This window comes from Corvus hawaiiensis, chromosome 13 (assembly GCF_020740725.1).
Source record: "Corvus hawaiiensis isolate bCorHaw1 chromosome 13, bCorHaw1.pri.cur, whole genome shotgun sequence".
Classification (NCBI taxonomy): domain Eukaryota; kingdom Metazoa; phylum Chordata; class Aves; order Passeriformes; family Corvidae; genus Corvus; species Corvus hawaiiensis.
The window spans coordinates 11,888,446-11,908,537 of NC_063225.1; the positions used below are offsets into that span (position 1 = coordinate 11,888,446).

Below are 20,092 nucleotides of genomic sequence, written 5' to 3' on the forward strand. Positions count from 1 at the left end.
CGAGGAGAGCAACTCAGTGTTGGCGAAGATTTGCAGAAATCGCAGTGAGGGAGAGCTGGTGCCGTGGCCATGGCAGCTGTGAGTACTCGCTGGTGTAAACCTTACTCCGTGAGTAGAACCATGATACTGGAGAAGGGAAACAACAGGAAGCGGGGAGATGAGGGATGCGTCACACCGTGACACTGCTCACGTAATTACGGATTGCAGAAGCTCATTTGCATGTGCTTTCCATCGTGCAGTGCCGCTGCTAGGCCACAGCTCAGAGGTGACATTCCCAAAATGGTCCAGGATCTCTCCCTGATTTCAGATTTCAACTCCCCCTCTGGGAATTGTCGTAACGCAGGCAGCAAAGCTGTCAGGAAACTTTCTTTTCGAGGTAGCAGCCCTTGTTTGGGCCCAATTTGTGAGAGGATGGAAACATAATATATATAATTTGATCTAATATTGCTCTTGGATGTGGATTTCGGGGGAGATGTTTGTGCCAGCCAAATCTCAGTCACTCCCCATGAACTTCCTGCTCAGCACATTGAGCAGTGCCACGTATGTTGTTATAAAGACAAAAATGGATTTATTTTATCAGCTATTGGCTACTCCATTGTCTTCTCTTGCAGCCAAGTACTTTTCACTAAAATATACTGCTTTTTCTCCCTCAGAAAAGGGCATTTCACACATTTCATGCCTGCAACAACCTCAGCAATAAAGGGATTTTAATGGCTTGGCCGTGCCTTCTATCAAGAAAAAGTAACTGAGTCTAACTGAGAGTCTATCATTAAATAAGTCCTATTCAGGCTCAGAAATGCCCCAGTATTACTTTTAAGCAGAAAGTTTGGATTATTAGACAAAGAGGGAAAATTCTTGAAGACTTGGACTAATGAAAACAACATGTTAGCAGAAAAAATGCATATCTGTTCAAAAAATATTATTGTGTCTGAACATGGCTTTGAGCACGTGAGTTATGTGACATGAGACACTTTTGGGGAAGTTACAGAAGAGGAAAATAAAAGAAATGGGGGTGGGAGGCAGATTCTCAGGTCATTTCTTTTACTGCCATATGGCCAAAAGGGGGAAATGTAACTTTTGAAAATTGGGACCTGAAAATATTGAAATTTTGAATGGTTGAGGGAAATCTTGATCTTTCATTTTTCTCTCTCCACAGAGGTTAAAAGTCAAAAAATATTGTAGCTTTAGCTCGGAAGCAGGACAACTGGAGGAATGTTTTGGGGGTGTTCTCCCCTACTCCAGTTGCATCCCTGTATGTCCTTTGGAAATGAAGGGAGAATCCTGACAGATCTGAGTGTTGCCATCACTGCCACAGCTGGAGCCACTGAGAGCACCTCTGGAAATTACTGTGTGTTGACAAAGGCTTTTTTTGGCAATAAACCATCATCTGAGTCTCGGGAGTAGAGAGGAACAAAATTTCATTACATGTAAATAATAGCCTAAAAATAGAAGCGCAGATTGTTTTTCTCATTAAGTTCCTTCTTCATGCTCAAGTATATTCTGCATTGAAAAGGGAGTGACTATCAAAAAGCCCAAACTGACAAAATGAAGAGCCTGGATGAGGTTTGTCTGTGAAAACCCTGGCAGAACCATTTTAAACCTGATTTTCTGTATCCCCAGTTTTAGTTTGCTTCCTTATTTTAATGCAGCCGAAGCCATTCTCAGCCTATTTTATTTAAAGCAAGTTTTGAAAGAGGACGCTGTGGTTTATGGCCATGTGTCAAGTTTGATAGTGTTATGCCATGATTTAGCAAAACACTTTAAGCACATGTCCACATCCCACTGAATTCGGTAGGAAGTGAAGAAGCAGAGGAAAAACTGTTTGCTGTGCAGCAGCCTCATTCAGGGGGAAGAAAGTAATTGAAATAAAACAAGCATTTGCTTTCACACAATTATAGATCTTTTTTGCCAAATCCTTTCAGCTTGACGCAAACTCATTGATCACATTAGATCACGATTATTACACATATTTAATCATTTCAGAGGAAGGGCTCTCCACTGGGCTGGCTCAGGCCACTGAAATAGACGGGCTAATTATGGGACCTGTGGGCGTGCTGGAGTCATCTGACTTTTATGTTTTTAGCTGTCTTGCCGAGCACCCTGCCCCCTCCCCAAACCAGCGTTGCAGACACTAAGTCTTCATTACACGCGGGATTAAGCCAGAGTATCGGAGTGTTGCTCATCAGCCTCCTCTAATTGCTGCTCATTTTCTGAATGCTTCGTTTGATGTGTCACAGAACTCCACGAGAACAGCGGACTCTGGGCATCCATGGAAATGGGATGGAGGCATGGCCTGGAAAAGAAAAAGAGGGGTGTCAGCGAGGAGTGCCCCCAGTTTTCTGTCAGTCTGGAGAATATTTCTGGGTGAAACGCTTGGAAATGAAATGTTTGGAAAGAGATACGAGTTGTTTTCTTTGCTAAGCATATCAGGACTTCATATATATTCTTACCAAAGCCAGGATGGCATCAAAAAGCTATTTATTGAACACATACAATGCATGTATGTTCCTTTTCTAAGTTAAGCATATGTGGTCTGCCCACCTCGGTCAACATCCATAGAATTTTGTCCCCGATCAATGGAATGTGACACATCCTGATATGAATCCATTGTCATCCCTACTTACTATGAGTTTTCTTCATTCAGGGAATCAGGACTTCATATAAATATCCTTACCAATAAACAGCATCGTATCAAAAAGCTCCTTAAAGACATTTGACATCTCTGTCCCATTCTCCCCTCAACACAAACTACGTAATTTTAAATCCTGGGTAACCCTTTGAGTCAAATGTTATAAATTTTAGTTCCATAATTACCACCCATGGTTATCTTAGCACAGGTTCCCTGCATGGAATCAAGCACGCCTTGTTTTAATCTGCAGAGTTGAGACATTAAAGCTTTATTTTGCCTTTCAGTGCCCATAATCCGAGCGCTTTCTGAATGTACGATGATGGATTGTATGGCAGCTATGGAAAAGTAGGAAATTTTGTCTCCTTTGTCCTGTTCTGTGGACTAAGATGAAGGCCAAGGGAGAAATTGTCATGGTGATCTATATTTATAGAATAACACACTGGTAGAAAGAAATTGAATCAAGCTACAGTGACTTAAATACTAGTATTTAATCCACCCAAATTCACAACTGATGCCATCAACTTGTCAAGGCAGAATTTTGGTAGGTATTTTCCCCTCTGCACTATCTGGTTTGCTCTTGTAAGAACACAAATTTTACTCAAAATTGACATGAAATGGGCATATTTGGATCTCAAATCCCTGCTGTTTAGGACTCCTAAAACACCTGTACTGCTGTTCCTAGGTAACAGGAAAACCCGGGCAAGCTCACGATGATTCCCTGAACTTGTTCGCAGTAGCCCATGGAAATAAAACTTGTAATTCCCCGAAATAAAACTCATCATTTCCCGCTTGATGCGGACCAGGAGCCGGAGGTTACCCGAGCACCCGCTGAGGTACCCCAACCCCATCCCTTTCGGCTCCTAAAGGTCTTAAACCCACGGATTAAGTAGCAGGAAGCGGAGTTGCAAAACCCGATTTTAATCAACATATTTATTACAGCAGGAATGCGCATCCACCGCTTCCCTGTGGCGATCCGGAGGGTCCCCGCCAGGCTGAGGGGAGCCGGGGCGCGGGTCCCTCCGGGAGCGCGCAGCGGGGACGGCGGCACCGCGGGGGCCGCGCTGCGCAGGGCGAAACTTTGCGGGCAGGGCGGCGGCCACACGGTGTCTCCGGGGCAGCTCGGGAACCCCGCCGAGGGCCCGGGCGGTGCCGCGGCCCCGAGCCGAGAGCTCCGGCCGGCGCTGCCCGGCGGGGACCCCCCGCCCGAGGAGGCACAAAATGGCGCCGCGATTCAAACGCTGCGCGCTGCGGGCGGGCGGGGCGGCGGGGGGGGGCGGTGTCCCGGCGGGGTTCACTGCGCCTGCGCGCAGAGTCGCAAGATGGCGGACAGTGCGGAACTAAAGGTAAAGCGCAGCTCCGGGTCCCCCCGCGGCGCCGCCGGGGCCGCGGCCGAGACCGACCCGGGGCGAGACGAGTCCCGCCGGGGCGGCCGCGGCGGAGCCCCGCCGGCAGCGGGGACTGAGGAGCGGGGCGGGCGGGGAGCGGAGCGCGGAGCTGCCTCCCCTCGCCGCCCCCCCTCGCCGGCCGCGCTCCGCCGGGCGGCCCCGCCGGCAGCCGGGGCAGCGCGGGCGGCTCCGCTCCGCGCCCGCCGGGTCGGGCTGTGCCGCCGCGGGCTGAGGGCGGCGACCGGGGGAGCCCCCGCGGGTGCCGGCGCGGGGCGGCGCGGCCGCTCCCGGGGCGGGGGACGGAGCCCCGGCGCCCCGCGAAGTTTGCAGGGGAGTCCGGCGGGAGCGACCCCCGGCAGCGGCGGCGCCCGCGGTGACAGCGGGGGGACCGCTCCGGAGAGCGCGGCTCGCCGCCCCTCGGGTAAATAAAGAACGTCACAAGCAGATGTGGAGGAGTTCCGCGGTGTTGAGCTGGCGGCGGTCCCTGTCATCCTGCGAAACACATGGAAACGGGGCGCTCCGAGCCACCCCGGAGCGGGGCCAGCGCTCCCCAGGCGGGGGTCGCTGGGTTTGGGGGATTTTTGGGGGGTTTTGGGGGCTCACCCGGGGGGCAGGAGTGGGAGCAGCTCTGCCGACCGCGGAACTTTGGATTTCCTAGCGCGCAAAAGAAACAGCAATTTTGAGGAACAGCACTCGTAGGATAGAGGGTGGTGGGGCATCCGCTGTGTACACGTACAGCAATCCAAGGAAAAGACCCCCCGAAACTTTACAGGCGCTTTGAGGCCGTGTGTGGGTGCAGACTGTGCCCTGCACACCCAGCAGGGTGGTAAAAGTTTCAGAGTTTCCTTGCAGTTGTCACAGGGTCGTTATTCACCCGGAGGGCTCCTGCCTCCTCCTTTAAAGTTCATAGAGTGAACGGCACAAATCAGGTGGATGTTAAATGTGTACAAGTGTGTTAAATGTGCAACATAAACTACCGAATATGTCAAGTATGACTAAGGAAATATTTCGTCTTTCCCTAGAGGTTTGGTAGATCTCAGTTTTCTGTGTATCAAAGGTATTGTGCGCTTTCATTTTTAGATGCTTGAGGAGCTGTCAGCAGGTAAAGAAATATAAAATCTTGAGTGTGTTCTGACTTCTGTGGGTCGGGACCCTTCAGATCCTCCTTTAAATCCTCCTCTGGCCTTCGTTTCTCTGGGTATCTTCAGACCATATTGTATTGCTTGAGCTGTGTAGTCCTTAAGCCTTTTTTCTTTTCAAACTGTGCTTCCCGCATAACGAGATCAAAGGGTTAAGATGTGATTCCAGCGCTCAACTTTTGTTAATTTTAGCGTGGCAAATGGAATAGTGTGTTTTGGTAACTAACTCTGAGAGTTGCGGGGTGCACAGCAGCCAGTTTGGGTTTATGTGATGCCTTTATTAGCAAGACTGACTCAAAAGGAGTTAAAAGAGATGGGAGATAGGGAATAAAGTCATTCCAAACCTCTTAATTGATCGCTCTTTGAAGTCTCCTTCTTGAGAACCGGTAGAGAGAAATCACAATTTTTTAAATTCATGTTTCCTAAAGTGCCATTGCTGCCTCAGGGGTGTGGAGGGTAAATGCCAAACTGACTATTTTATTCTCAATTTCAGTTTTCTGCTCAGGTTATGGAGTGGTACTTGCAGGCAGGGACTGTAGGATGGCACTCTATGAACAGTTGGGCTTTTTTCCGTAGCTGTGAGAGCTTGGCAGTTTGCATAAGAAAGAAACAGTTGCTTCATAAATTCATACTTTGAAGACCTCAGGACATTCTCCTTCTTTTGTCTTTAGACTGCATAGAATTACAAAAGGTGTGTGGGTGGGTCCTGCTCTGTCAGGAAGGAGAGAGGGCACAAAATCTGCTTGGGGTTGTAGCTGTCACCCTGCAGCTCTCCAGGACAGCACGGGTCCTGAAGTACTGCAGGAGATGAGCGCTCCTTGGAAAAATCTGGCTCATGGAAAGCCCTGACATCGTGGTTGGGGGCACTGGGTATTTTTTAAGCGGGAGTAAATCCCCAGAAAACATGCTTTTAAGTTCTGGTTTTGGGAGTTGAAAGGAAACTAAGGGAGGGTTTGTGATGAAGACTCTGCTGTTTGAAGAATGGCCAGTGAATTCTTTTAATTATTTTAATTTTCTTAGGTAAAACCTTTTATGGTTCTCCTCTGATTAGTTAGCAAATGGGATTGATTTCAGATTTAGTGATCTTTAAAAACTGAAATCAACTGTAATATTTGGGCAGGGACTCTTTTGCCTGGCCAGAAAAAGTTTGTCAGAAAAACTTACAAGTTTCTAAAACTTTGTTGCCTTCCTGTGCAAAGAACCCGGGGGTTACATGTGGGGAGTGTCACATGTGGGAATTAGGGAATGTGATATGATGGGTGCTATTGCCAAAGGAAAATTAAAGTTCTTGCTCCCTCCAGAAAAACAGTGGTCAGTCCTCCTTGCCACATTTTTTCATGGAGTTTTAATCATGAAATTGCCCTTCCTGTAATGTATTTTCTTACCACAAGCAAGACTGTTTCAGCCTTTTTGCCCCATTTGGGATTGTTTGTTCTATTGGAAAAACAATAACCAGATAAGAGCAAACATACTTTGCAGATCCCAGACTTGTGAGGTTACCGAGTTCCTCAGGACTCGGGAAGGTTTGGGTAAATTGAAGCAGTATGTTATCCTTTCTGCTGCTGAAAGAAGGTAACTGGAAAGTTTGTTCTTCAGAGTTCTCCCTCACTCTGAGGCTGAGGCATATGTGAATTTTCCTGATCTTAATTACTATTCCTGTCTAATTGCACACAGACTCTAATTTATCTCAAGGTAAGCTATTTAAAGCTCTTTCTAATTGGAAGGAGTATACTTGAGTGATTAAATCTTTCCTTCAATATTTCTTACATCTCTTTAAATTGGTTATTAGATTGTTGTGATCTTTGCCTTCTACTCCAGCATTTTGGAAATCATTACACAGTTTGCAATAATCAATTCAATTAAACATGGATCAAAGAATGAAAAAGAAAAGCTTATGTTCAAGTATTGTCATTCTTGATACTGTCCTAAGAAGCTGGTTTGGAAAGCACATGCTGGGAGGTTTTCTCCTTTGTTCTCTCTCCTTTTAAGAAAGTGCCTTTGGGGATTGAAGAGATCCCTGGTGTGTTTCTTGTTAGACATAATTTATACTTAAAAAAAAAAAAAAGTGAGCCAAGAGTTTGAATGAAAATTCATCACAGCATTTCCACACAATGGTGAGGAAAACAAGCCACTTAGGAATGCTCAGTTGGGAAATACCCCTCCCCAAAATCGAGGGAAGCAGTTCTGGAGGGGGACAGCAGTGCTTTCAGGGAGTGACAGCAGTGACAAATGGACCTGTGCAATTGCATCCCCAGTTCTAATAAGTGTAATCTACCTACTTCAGTGTTCAATTAGAATTTTACACTTCTGCATTATGAACTATTTTTACTTAATCCTTTTATAAGTTACTGGGGTTGCATGTTGCTGAGATTAAAGTAAATATAATCTACTTTTCATTGTTACCGACTCCATGGATTACATTCGTTCGCGCTGTAATTTGGTGTGTGTCAGCAGAATTGGTTTTTTAACTGGTTTTTGGTCTGGGTATCTTCTTTTGAGCTTTTGGTCATCAGCACTGGGGTTGCAGATATCAGAGGGATAAAATTGGCAGCTGAACTGTCGAAGCCCCAATCCATAACCCCTTTTTATTGCCAATAAGCCGCAGATTGTCGTGTGCACATAAATACAGTGTCAGTGCACTTGTGGATAAACCTTCCCCATCCTGGAAAGATCTGTGGGTCTGTGCAAGTGAAATTCTTGTGAGAAGGAAGGGAGGAAGGTATCAGCACCAGCATTTCGTAGCAGTTGTTTTTAATTAATTTACGGATCATTTTTCTTCTGCTTATAAAGATATTTAGAAATTCCAGTTACAAGCAGGTAGCAGATGCATCTTATTTAGGTTTCTTGCATGAGAAAAGTGTTCCTGCAGGGAGGGGAAGTGCCCACGACTGCCTGGCCATTGATAAGAATGCTCATGGATCAGGCACACAAGACAAATAGTTAAAAACATCCCATGGAGCAGGGTGTGGACAGTTCAGATACCTCTGATATTGAAGTTATTTATAGGGATGCAGCCTCTGAGTGCTGTGGTTTATACCCTGCCCTGCATCCACCAGAGGCCAGGGAAGGGCAGACTTGTCGCTAATGTGTTTGGCACCGTGGGATCGAGTTCCTGGAATCTCTTCTCGGAGAAATCAATGTCTCATCAGTTCCCTCTGTAGTGCCATTAGAGTGAAAACCAAAACAGAACTTCAGGCACTTGAGACCCGAGTGCTGCCTGTAATTGTTCTGAGATACCCCCAGCCCTTTCCCATCCTGATGCCTTTCGCTGGAGCGTCTCCTGGAATCCTTGTTTGTCCTAAAGCTTAGAGTGAGTTGGGCTGGTGGATTCCATCCAGTGGCCTTCACTGGACTCTGCTAAAAGTATGGAATTTGAAGCAATAGTCCCTTGGTTGCTGAGAATCAGCATTTTGGAAGGGTTAATTTTTGGATCACTCAGTGTTCCAGAGGATTTGTGGCTGGAGAATGGATTGGATCTCTCGTGGCTTTTCTCTTACACAGGGCGTTAGTCTTTGGCTCCATGAGGGCAAGAATTTCACCTACAGACCTGAAGTTGTGTCAGAAATGTTTGCTTTTGCTGCTGTGCTTCCAGTGTAGAGACTTTTGCTTTACAGGTGCCCTTCTAATGGAAAACTCGGCTTTATCACCCTCCATAAAAAGTAGTAAAAGCCTTTTGAAAACCCTGGATTTCAGAGAAGAATGCAAACATGGCTTTTATGTGAAAAACTTGTCTGTAAATACCTTGTGTGTCTTGTGCTGTCCCCCTTCACCTCTGATTAACAGAATTGTGCCTGCAAAAATCACAGAGAAATGTTTGTTCTGTTCTCGGTGGGGGAGAAAAGGGGAAATGTTCATTTTAGGTGATGGGGCAGATGGATTTTGGAATCCTCTCGGTGAAGCTCAGGTATTGATTGCCTCGTTGCTCTGTCACTGGTCCAGCTCTGTGCAGACCAGTAAGTGCTGAGAGCATCGGTTTGGGCTTTTTAAAGTGGAGATGATTGGATTTTATGACGCAGAAGTTGCACATACTACCTTCAATAGCAGTCTGTTCAGGGAAACAAATGCCTTTCTTAAAAGTAGAATCTTTTACTAGGGAGGGGGATGAGGAGGAGAAAGGAGCTTACAAAAGACCGCTTATTTCTGTAATTTTACTCAATGCTATCAAAGCCATTTCAAACATAGTCGCTGCCATAAAATGTGACTATTTCAAAGTAAATTAAAAGCTTGGGGGCTGCAAGACAAACTAGAAGGTATTAAACCTTTGAGAATATACAGAGTTGAGGATGGGGCCAGGAGATGTTGGTTTTATCAGGCCTTGTTCTGCTCTTGCAGATTTTCAGTGGCAGGCAGAACCCCGTGAAACCAGGTTAACAGGATATTATTGTTCTCCCTGTGCTGCGGTTCAAACCTCTGTATTGTCTTTTCTTCTGCCTCTTTGGCTGAGGCTCCCGTGGCTGGTGCAGCTGTATTGATCCAGGAGTTGGTCAGCAATTTGCTTAATCTTATTCTCCTTTTGGGATTAGGGCTGGCTGTGGATGTCTCTGCTGGTCTGTTGTGTTAGCAAGCACAGGGGGGAAAGCAGAGTGCTCTGAAGCTTGGATTCCAAGGCTAGGGAAGAGTGGGAGTTAGCAGAGGGTGGGTATTATGGGCTTGTGTGGAATATGGGAAACAAAGAAATGAAAAGCCAGGGTACAATTAGACCAGAGGTCAGCCTAAGCTTGACCTTCATGTCTATAGGAGATGATATACAAGAGATTTATATGGGAAGTGGCATGATAATTAATGAGAAGGAAAAGGAGCCTTTAAAGGCTTTGCTTGGGACTGATGGAGCCCTGGGCTCTGCAGCAGAGCAAAGACTCCGTGGCCATGTGGAAGTTTATTTAGGGGACAGAGATAAGTGCTGGTCACCTCATGTTCAGATGGCTCTGCAGTGAACTTCCCTTGTTTGGGTTAGGAGATGGGAATGAGCTTGCTGGACACATGCTAATAAACATGCATGGCTCTGCCTCCTCTGCTCCGGCCAGGCCTGCCTGGGCTGCAGGAAGTGCTCCAGTGGCCGGTTTCCACCCGGGAAGGACGTCTGACAGTGGGACAGGGAGCGGGAGGCGTTCCAGTCTCTGCCCTGCTTTGAGGCTGACACGGCCAGTAACTCTTCCTTAATAAATGATGCATCCCTTTATCTCTGTAGATAACATCCTTCCCTGTGCCTTACGTGTTTATGGTGTATTCTGAGTGCTTTTTCCCAGTTTCCAGCCCTGGTATAAATTGTCATACTAAATTCTTCAAGCCAGAGTTCAGCAAGACACTCCTATTGGTTTTTCATGGTGTTACTTTGTTTGACACCTTCTTGCTCCCTTGATCCTGATCATAGATCCCTTGGTGATTCTGATTTGAAGGGACTGTAGGAAATCTGCAGCCCAACCTCTGCTGGAAGCAGGATCAGGTGAGAGGTCAGAACAGGTCACTCAGGACTTGATCCAGTCTGGTGAAACGTCTGAGGATGGAGGGCAACCTCTTCCACGGCTTAGCTGTTCTCATGGTGAAAACAGGTTGGTTTGGTGTTTTTTAATATCTATCCTGAGCCTCTTCCTTCAGCTTGTGCTGTGTTCCAGTAGGAAGATCATGGCTCTCTTTCCTTGACATGCTGGAAGGTCGCCAGGAGGTTGCTCTAAAGCCTTCTTTGAATGAGCCCTGTTCCCCAGCCTCCTGCCAGGTCATCCTGCTGGACCTCACATCTGTGACAAAGCAGATTGTTTGGGAATGGGATTTGGACAGGTGATTCCACGCCATGATGTCATTCTCGAGGAGTTTTTACTCCTGAGGATTTCTGTTAGTGGACGTCCTCGGCAGTGTGCAAAAGTAGTTCCTGAGACTGTCCACTGGTACCAGTGGAAAAGGTGGAAATTGCTGCCAAAAAATTAAATTTCATAAGCAGTGGACATTCAGAGTGGAGAAGGTGACACACAGTGGGCAGCTCTTCCAGGAGGCTCCACGAAATTGCTGTCCATTTTGAAGCTTGGGATACCAAGCTCTCCCACTCTTTTCCCCTTTTCCATTAAATACATGGTTCTAAAGCAGATGGAAAACTGAGCTCGATCTCCTTGCTTGGCTGCAACACCTGAAGTTGCATCTTTTGTGGCCACAGTCAGTGGAGTGTGCAAACATGTGATAAATGTTCTCAGAAGTTTGTGGTGGGCAGACCTCAGAGGCCTGGCTCTTCTAAGCTGGATTTACACAAGATATTCAACTGAAAAATGATTAGTTCGTGTGCAAAATAGAATATGAGATGAAAATAGCAGCAAACTGAGTTTTCCTTGGCAGTTTAGCCTAGGTGCAGCACACTATTCCATATTTTAAAAAAAAAAAAAAAAGCAGAAGCCAAATGCAATAGGGATAATTTGGTTCAGGTAAAATCTGTAATCTGAACTGCAGGAGAGTCCTATAAAAAGTTGTGGGGATGAGAATGTTTTTGATACATTCATTCCTCATATTGTTTCTCGAGACTCCCTTGACAAAATGATCTCACTTTTGTGCAGATGTTGTATCTTGTTTCCCTGGTGCAAAATAAGAGGCTTTGAAGCAGTCCAAGTATTTGTGTAGATTTTCAGCTTCTTGGAAAAGCTGTTGGAGCCAGCTCTGCTCAGGCTGTGGATGGAGCTGTGAGTGCACCTAGAAATGCACGGCACAAGGATGAGAAACGTGGGACAGAAACAAAGCTGTTCCTTTTGGTAGGTTCTGTGTTGATTTAACAGCATCTCATCTGTGAATCTGCTGAGGCCACTCCATGGCAGGGCTTCAAATTTTTTTAAACCAAGTATCAGAACTGTTGTTGGTTTGAATCACAAGGATTTTAGATAATATTTTTCTAAAGGGTGTCCACCCAGGTCTTCATTCAGTTAATTCCTACTTTTACCTCTTTGCTGTTAAAATTTGACTCTTTCTGTTCTGCAGTAACATTTTTATTCGAGGCCCTCGACAATGTCACTTGGGTTTCGGAGGAAATGGCTAAAAATAAATGTGTTATAAACTGATTCTTAGGAATGGAAAAGTGGCTGTGGTGGTTCAGACCAATTCTGCCTGGTGTTGTCCTCCTGCAGCTTCTGGAAATGAGTCAGTGGGGAAAGCAGCAACAGGGCAAAGTGGGAGAAATACCTGTCCCCTTCCTGCCATATTCCTCCATCTCCAGCCACTTCAGCTCACCCCTCTGGATCCAGTGGGCTGGATGAGCCATAATAAATCTGTTTCCAAGTGCCTGCCTAGGTTTCTCTTGAACCTTTACAATCTGATTTTGTTTGCAGTGTTTTGGGAGGAATTTCTGTTCTGCTCTTTGCAGTGTGAGGACCCTGCTCGTGTCATTTTGAGCCTGCTTCCATCCGTGGCTGGTGTGTGATGGAGGAGGGCAGACAGCTCATCCCTGTCCATCTCTGTGTGCTGCTCTAGGTTTTCTAGATTGGATCATAGCTGTCACCAGGTCCTCTATTTTTAGGTTGAAAACTCTTAGCTTTCGTTATTTCTTCATTAGGGGAGTTGTGCTGGACTTGTGCCATCCTAAGAATGTTTCCACTTCCCGTGTGTGCGTATATATTTATTTTTCTATGATGAGACCACCAAACCCACCCGCACTTGGAGCTTTGGGTGAAGCAGGAATTTATATAATTTAGAATGATTTCTTATTTGCTCTCTGCTCCCTTTCCAATGATTTCTCCCAGTGATTTGTGTGCTTGCGGCTGAGCTGATGTTTTCATACCTGTGTTTATCTTGGGCCCTGCTGTGGCAAAGGTCACCCCCGAGCTCTGTAAAGCTCTGGGCTGGCTGCTCTGCTTTTCCCACAGGCATCACTTAAGTGATGGACATTAAACTGGGCTCTGCCAGTGATGCTTCATCCTTAAAACCCTGCTGATCCCTAGGTTTTCTTGGATGTTCAGGAACAGGTTAAGCCGAGTGTGCCAGTGCAGAACTCCACGCATGACCTTCCTCTGTTGTTTGCTCTTGGAACAGCTCAGCCACGATGGTAACAGAAGAACTTTGAATAGCAACTGAGGATCTAGGGCCTGGTTTTATTTTTTTGAAGAAGTTATTAATGCTGGAGGAATACTCAGCTTGTGTGTGCAGACTGGATTTTCATAGTTTCCTTTGACCTGTGCTATTCTGTTGTTTTTAAACACATGGAGGACTCTGAGGTGGTGCCAAGCTGTTTTAAGGGGAAGCAGAGATGTGTTGGAACTTGTTTCCTATGTTCAGTTCACTCGAAAAGTTTGGTAAAATGTGCCTTTGTTTTTCAGAGGACATTCACACAGTTTGGTAAAGGGCTTGAGCTAAATAATAACTGACTAACTTCAGGGACTCCTTAATTTTTGGGGCCCACATGATGGTGTCTCGATGCGTTTATTTTTATTTTTCCCCAATATTTTTCCTTTTGACATAGAGGCTGAGCAGTGAAGCAATTGGAACATCCTTACCTGGAAATAGGAGCTGTACGTTGTTATCTAGTGAGCGGATCAGGAGGCACACAGGTGAAGACAATTCATACTAAAATTCCCTGCTGAAACCCGGGAAATGCCTTGTTTTGTCACGGGACCCTAAATAATCCCTCGTGCCCCTGTGCCTGTGGCCCGTGTGTGTAAAAGGGACAGGCAGGACATAAATTCATGAACGTGTGAGAGTTATTCAGAGGCCATTAATGAGCTGCAAAAGACTTGTCTATATGCAAATTCCTATTCAGAGTGGGATTTGGATGAGGGTGGTTAATGAGGTGGGGCAGTGGTTTGGTCAGTCAGGATGAAAAGGAGCAGTGAGTGGAGCATCCTTCTCCCTCTGCCCCCAGAGTGGGATGGGAATGGGGGGAGGAAGGCTTGGAAAAGTGAGGGAGTGTTTGACTCTGCAGTCAGCGCTGCAGAAACTGCACCTCTCGCTTGGTCGGGATTTTGATAACTTTGCTATCAGAATTTTCTTAGGCAGCTCTTTGGATCCTGGTTTGTTCTCGTGGCTGAAGCCAAGTGAATGCAGGATTGTGCTTGGAGTTTACTTGCAATGGTTTTCACGGATTTTAAATCATAGGTGTGGCTGAAACTTGGCTTCTTAAAAATCCCTCATTCCATCAAGTGGTTTGTTTCCATGCAGGGTAGGGGTTATTGTGGGAATAAATTAATTGTGTTCAGTCTTAGTCTGGTTGTTAGAAAAAGTGTCTGGAGGATGAGGTGGTGGGTTGGGGCCCTGGGAAATGAAATATCCCTCTTCCCACCAAGCAAGTGTCCTTAGCATGTGCCAGAGTAGCAGGAAAATGTTTCTGTAGGCCCTGCTGTGCTCTGTGTGGGCCAGGAAAATATTGCATACAGAGTATATATAGTGTTCTAACTCACTGCATGCTTGAGCCTATAGGTAACACGCTGCTAATACACAGAAAAATGCAGTTTTCTGGCATGGACAGCTCTGGAAGCTGGAAGGAGAGAGTATCCCGAATTCTGAGGGGTGAAGTAGGATTGTGGGGTTCAGCTCAGCTTTGCCAGGAGTTCAGGCCTTGCTTAAGATGCATCTTCTCCGTCTCTCTCTGGCTGCACGCTCATTCAAAGCCGTTTCTTTCTCCTCATTGAAGGCTGAAGAAAAGCAGGAAGATCTGCTTCCTCTGCTATTCTTCTGTCATCTTTCTGCATTTTTACATAGTGGGAAGAAGCCCTGCGTTGTGGGTGATATGAAAAACTGAACTTCCTGCTTTCCCTTCTCCCTTTCTTTGTGCCCGGGGCTCTTTGAGCGCCAGCCCCGGGATCCGCATTCAGGCCTTGGCACGGCTGCCGCCCCCTCGCTCTCCTTCCAAGCTGTGCTGCTTCTTGGAATGAAATCCCTGGGATTCCTGACAGTCTCCCTGATTCTTTAGTGCTGGCAGCAGCAGCCAGAGAAGTCATCCGTGTCTCATTAACTGACTGACCCAGGATCCCCAGTCCGCCGCGCTGGGAACTGGGTTGAGGACGGGCTCAGGGAGGTTTTCAGGGGGAGCTGAACTTCTCCCTGCCAGGATTTTCACCTGGGCTTGGATTTGCATCACAGAAGTTTTGCTGCTGATTTCTCTAAAAATATATTTTAGCACTTTAAAATTAATCTGTGTCAATATGTGATGTGTAAATGCTAATTTTATATCATCTTGTTGCTTGCAATAAATAATTCCAGCCTCATGGTTTCTTGGTGCTGGTACCTAAAATCCTGAACCTGTAGGTTTGCAGGTAGCTGCTTCTATAAAAAAGAAAGTAATTCTTCTAATACAACAATATCATTCTTAACTAATACAGTGGAAAACCATTTCAGAGGTGCAAATCCTTTATTTAAATAGAATAAAAATGGAATGTAAAAAGACAATTTCTCAGGATTCTTCAAGCTTTTAATTAATCTTGATGACTTACTGCCATAGGACTGCTTAAAAAAAAAAAGCTGTGTACTTTGGCTGCCTGACGTAATTGCTGTGCATGGGTTTGAAGACCTTAGGAAATAAATGTGGAATAGTAGCTCTCTCTTTTAAACTTGGCTTTTACCATGCAGAGGCCAGGGTGATTGCTTGATGGAATCCTTGTTCTCAGCTTATTGACACAGTGGGAGCTTGTGGCTCCTCGGCTCATTTCTGTGATAACAACTCAGGCTAATTGTTGGTAGTAATGAATTATTATTCTCAGTGCTATTAGAAGGGAATGGGGTGTTTGGCCAGTGTATTTCAGAGGGATTTGTTGTCAGCAGATTTATTTCCTTTGGGAAGGGGAGTCTTCTCGTGGTAAATTATTATTTCCCATACCTGATGTTTTATCTTATCTCGTTGTTTTCCTGTTCTCCCTTCCTTCCGCCTTTCCTTCCTTCCTGCCTCCCCCATTTTAAGATGTTTTTGACCTGTTACTGGAGGCTTTTCTGTATTCCAGCTCAAATCCCAACCAAACATCCTGGTGCATCCTGTGGGATGGATGTGACCACGGTGATCATGGTCCCTGGTACCCACTGACAAGGCCCAGGCTCCAAACCAGTTCCCAAACCCTGGGAATTCATTTCTCAGAAGGGAAGTTTGCCTCAAATTCCAAAAGGACCCATTTATTTTGTCATGTTCCGTTTTGGCTTTCATGGGTTTTCTTTCTTTTTCGAGTGTGAATTGTGAGCTGATCACTCCAGTTTTGCAGTTTCCCCTCTCTTGGGGCATTAACAGAGCCATTGGTTACTTTTCAGGGAAATGAGATTCAATTATGTACTGCCTTCACCCTGCTGTTCAGTACTTTGCAAATCAGTATCCAAATTTAATATGATTCTTAATTAAACCTTCTTGAGATACCAGAATAATAGTCAGGGATGATGTAGTCTGTCTCCTGTGCTGCATCCTAGAAAATGGGACGAATGAGGAGAAAAAAAGGGACAGTTTGGATATCTTTGAGTGCATAATCTCATATCTTGAAGTGTTATCTCATTCGGAGCTAATTAAGAGCAAAGTTTTAGTGGATAACTAATTTTTCAGCGCTGGGTGATAACTTACAGCACGTGGAGAATAAATCACTGTGCAAGGTGCAGATAGCAAGATTTTACTTTTAAAATCTTGGAGGAAAACCTGCACCTCTTACGGCAATAATTAGTTTTAATCAAGTGCTGTTTAAGTTGACAAACACAAGCCAAGTAATAATGTCTGTTGATGCAGCAGAGATTCACAAAGCTTTGCAGGCAAACATCAAACCCTGCGTGTAGGAATGTTGGTCTTGGTGTGTGTCCTGCTGCTAAGAGGCTCTGGAAGCTGCTCCTGGAAGCTGCCTCTTTATCCACGTTGCAGTGAGTACATTCACTGAATTCCAGGTGCATTCTTCTCCAGCTTTCCCTCAAAATTGACTTGCAAAAGCTCCGTGTGCTTCATGCAGGTATTTGAGATATTTAGAAAGTAACCAGAGCTGTTCGCTGGGGTTGTGTTGGGAAAGCATGGCTGGAAGGGAGTCTGACAGGACAATCCTGTCTGTAAATCCCAGATCACTCAGAGAGTTGGTGTGACAGTTTATTTTGTGTTAGTGGTAGATTCTAAAGTGGATGTTTTATTTTTTTAAATCACTGAGGGAAGGGAAATTAATGTGAATTTGTGACCTCCCGCGTGGCTTCTTGGTCCTGTCTTTTTTTATACAAAGAGACAGCATTTCAGACTGTTCCTGAGTGCTCTAACAGTTGTTATATCTTGATTAGAACGCTGTAAACCTTTGTCACAGTGATTCTAAGAGGACACAGTGTGTTTAGGAAGCTCTTACACATCTGTTTGCAGCTGGCTGGGGCTCCACTGCTCCTCATTCCATAGGAGTTGGCTCTTCTGTCAGCCAGGAAGGCTCAGTGAAGAATATTCTTAATAAAAAGTAAATTTGTCTGGCAATGACCCTCTCCCAAATAACTGTGTTCACTCTTAGCCTTAGGTGTGAGTTGTTTGCCTGCAGAGAGGCTCCTGTGTCAGAGCCAGGATTTCCCAAACTGGTGTTTCTGCCATTACTTGTCATGGAAATCATTCCAGCAAAAGGAATTCCCAGCTGCAAAGAGAAAGACACCAGGGACAATTAAGTTTGAGCATGGCTGAAAAAACCTGGAGTCTCCAAGAAAATGGAGATTACCACTGTGTCAGCAACCTTATTTAATACCAAAAGTAATAATATCGTTCACCTAGCGGGGAAAGTCTCCTGAGACCGGTAAAGCTTTCGTTACGGATTAAGATAAAATGTGACTTGCTTTAAATCAAGCCCACTTTAGACATGACTTAAGTCTTGGCAGACTTTTCCTAACAAATCTCTCACAGCTGGAGCAAGTCCCTGCCCCAGCATCTCTGCCCAGCATGGTTGGTGCATCCTCATTGTCACCAAACAAAAAAACCCCACGGGGTTAAGTGTTCAGTACTGAATTTGGGGTGTGTGGTCACCTGGTTTGGCTGGTTCTCCCTCCTGGAGGAAATAACCTGTAGGAGAAGGGCTGGAATGGAGGTCCAGAAGGGCAATTGCCTGCACTAATATGCCAGGTTTTATGTGTCAATGCTTTTAGAAGGTATTTCTAAATAGCACAGCAAAATACCACAAGCATCTGCCAAAAGCATAAGACAACCTTTAAGACACGGGGATTATGTTGAAAATTCCAAACTCTGCCTGTTACCAGCAGCAGCTCAGGGGGCTGGAGCTGCCTCTGTGTTTGCTTTTCCAAGATCCTGTCACTCGTCACTGAGTTTTGGTGCTTTTATCACTGTGGGGTTTTTGAATCCAGGCAGTGACAGACATCCCAAAGAACTTGGTGACATCACTGGTGTGGGATGAGATGGAGGGCTCTGGCTGGAATTTACAGAATTTATTGGTGTTTAGGTATGAAACAGCATCACTGACCTTCCTGAAACTTACTGAATTTGGGGATAGGCAGGTTTTACCAACGTAATAGATACAAACAAGAAGAAGTGTTTGCCAGGACCAGGTGAGGAGAATATTCCTTGGATTAATTATCCGTGGAATTCCAAGTTCAGTGGTGATGTGCTTCCATGGGCTCATACAGAAGGATTTTGGTGGGAGATCCTGTCCAGAAGCTTCCACCTGAACTGCTGCAGTTTTTATGATCTCCTCCCCGACAGATTCTTAGTATTAGCACTGATCTTAAAGTTGTAGGATCTGGGTTTAAAATTGCACAATCACAGAATCATTAAGGCTGAGAAAGCTTCATCGTTCAGGCAGGTTGGTTCAAGGGTCGTAATGTTTCTATTAAAAGATCTGCAGCACCCGTGTGATTCACAAGGAAATCTCTTGTTTGTGAGCCTGCAGAGGTAAATAACACCTGATGGCTCCAGCTTTATGGGTGCTTTCTCAGCTGCCGTGGCAGGGAATGCATTGCTTGGGGAAAATCATGAATACAGTTTGAGCTTAAGGAAGCCCAGGTCTCTGGAGGTGCCATCAGCAGCTCTGCCCAGGCTGTTTTGGCATTTCCAGCAGCATTTTGTTGACTGATTTTTACTGGTTTCAAGCCTGTTTTTCTTGCCAGCTGTTCAGATGAGTAGATTTGCTCCTACAATTACCACCCCTCCTTTATGAGCACTGATACACCGTGTAAATAGAGGTTTCTTTGACTAAGAAATACTCAATCCTCTTGTGTGTGCAACAAAAAGCAAATAATATTTGTACCTGCTACTGCCTTGTACTTGTTCCTTTGGTGCTGCCTTCATTCCCAAAGCCTCGGAGGTCCCACCCCAGCAAAAAGAGTTTTTCCTGATGAAAGCCAGTAGCCTCCTTAAAGCTTGGAGGATGTTGCATATTTATGACCGTTCTTCTGTGCCTTTGCCTCCCCTCTGGTTTGAATTACAGGGACTTCAACCTGTGGCTGTTTTGGTTGCCTGAGACAAATGCAGGAAGTCACAGCCTGTCATCGAGGCACTCGAGCTTCCCGGGATTTGTTTCACTCCCTCTTGCAGATTTTCAGGAGACTGAGTTCAGTTTTTATAGTTCAGCCTTGAGAGCTTCCTTGGTGAGCCTTGCAGGTGGAATTTAGGGCTAGGGAATGTGGTTTATTAAAAATGGAGATATTTTTACCTTCCTGATTGTTCAGTTTCACAAATCTTAAATATCCAAGAAGCCAAGAGTTTAGTCAGAGTGTGGAGAGGTTCCTTCTGCAGAAAATTGCCCTCAGGGGTTAAAGAGGCTGCTCAGAGCATGCAGGAGCTGTATTTTTACAGCTGGGGGTTGGAGTTTAGTGGGATTAATTCAGAACCATTTCCATACTCATCTAACACTTCCTCATTGCTTTTATTAGAGAGAGAAAAAGACCAATTTTTATTTTTTTACCTGCCTTTTGGAAGTGATTATGGAATTCCTTTTTCATAGGGGGGAAATTTCCATTTGTGTTGTCCTTCACCTTCGAAGGAATTTGCTGCAGAGCCTGCTCTCTTCTGTCATAATGACTCTTAATTACTAAAAGATCACTAAAGCTAATCACTG

The 20,092-nt window shown here is 45.4% G+C and overlaps 1 protein-coding gene across 1 annotated transcript in view; it reads left to right on the forward strand.

The window, feature by feature from the left end:
• The first annotated feature begins 3,923 nt into the window (after positions 1-3,923).
• Positions 3,924-20,092, forward strand: part of PIAS1 (protein inhibitor of activated STAT 1) — a 52,796-nt gene continuing 36,627 nt past the window's right edge. The window contains exon 1 of the mRNA XM_048317646.1: positions 3,924-3,972. Coding sequence (XP_048173603.1) covers positions 3,949-3,972 — 24 coding nt within the window. The 5' untranslated portion in view covers positions 3,924-3,948. The remainder of the gene's footprint in view (positions 3,973-20,092) is intronic.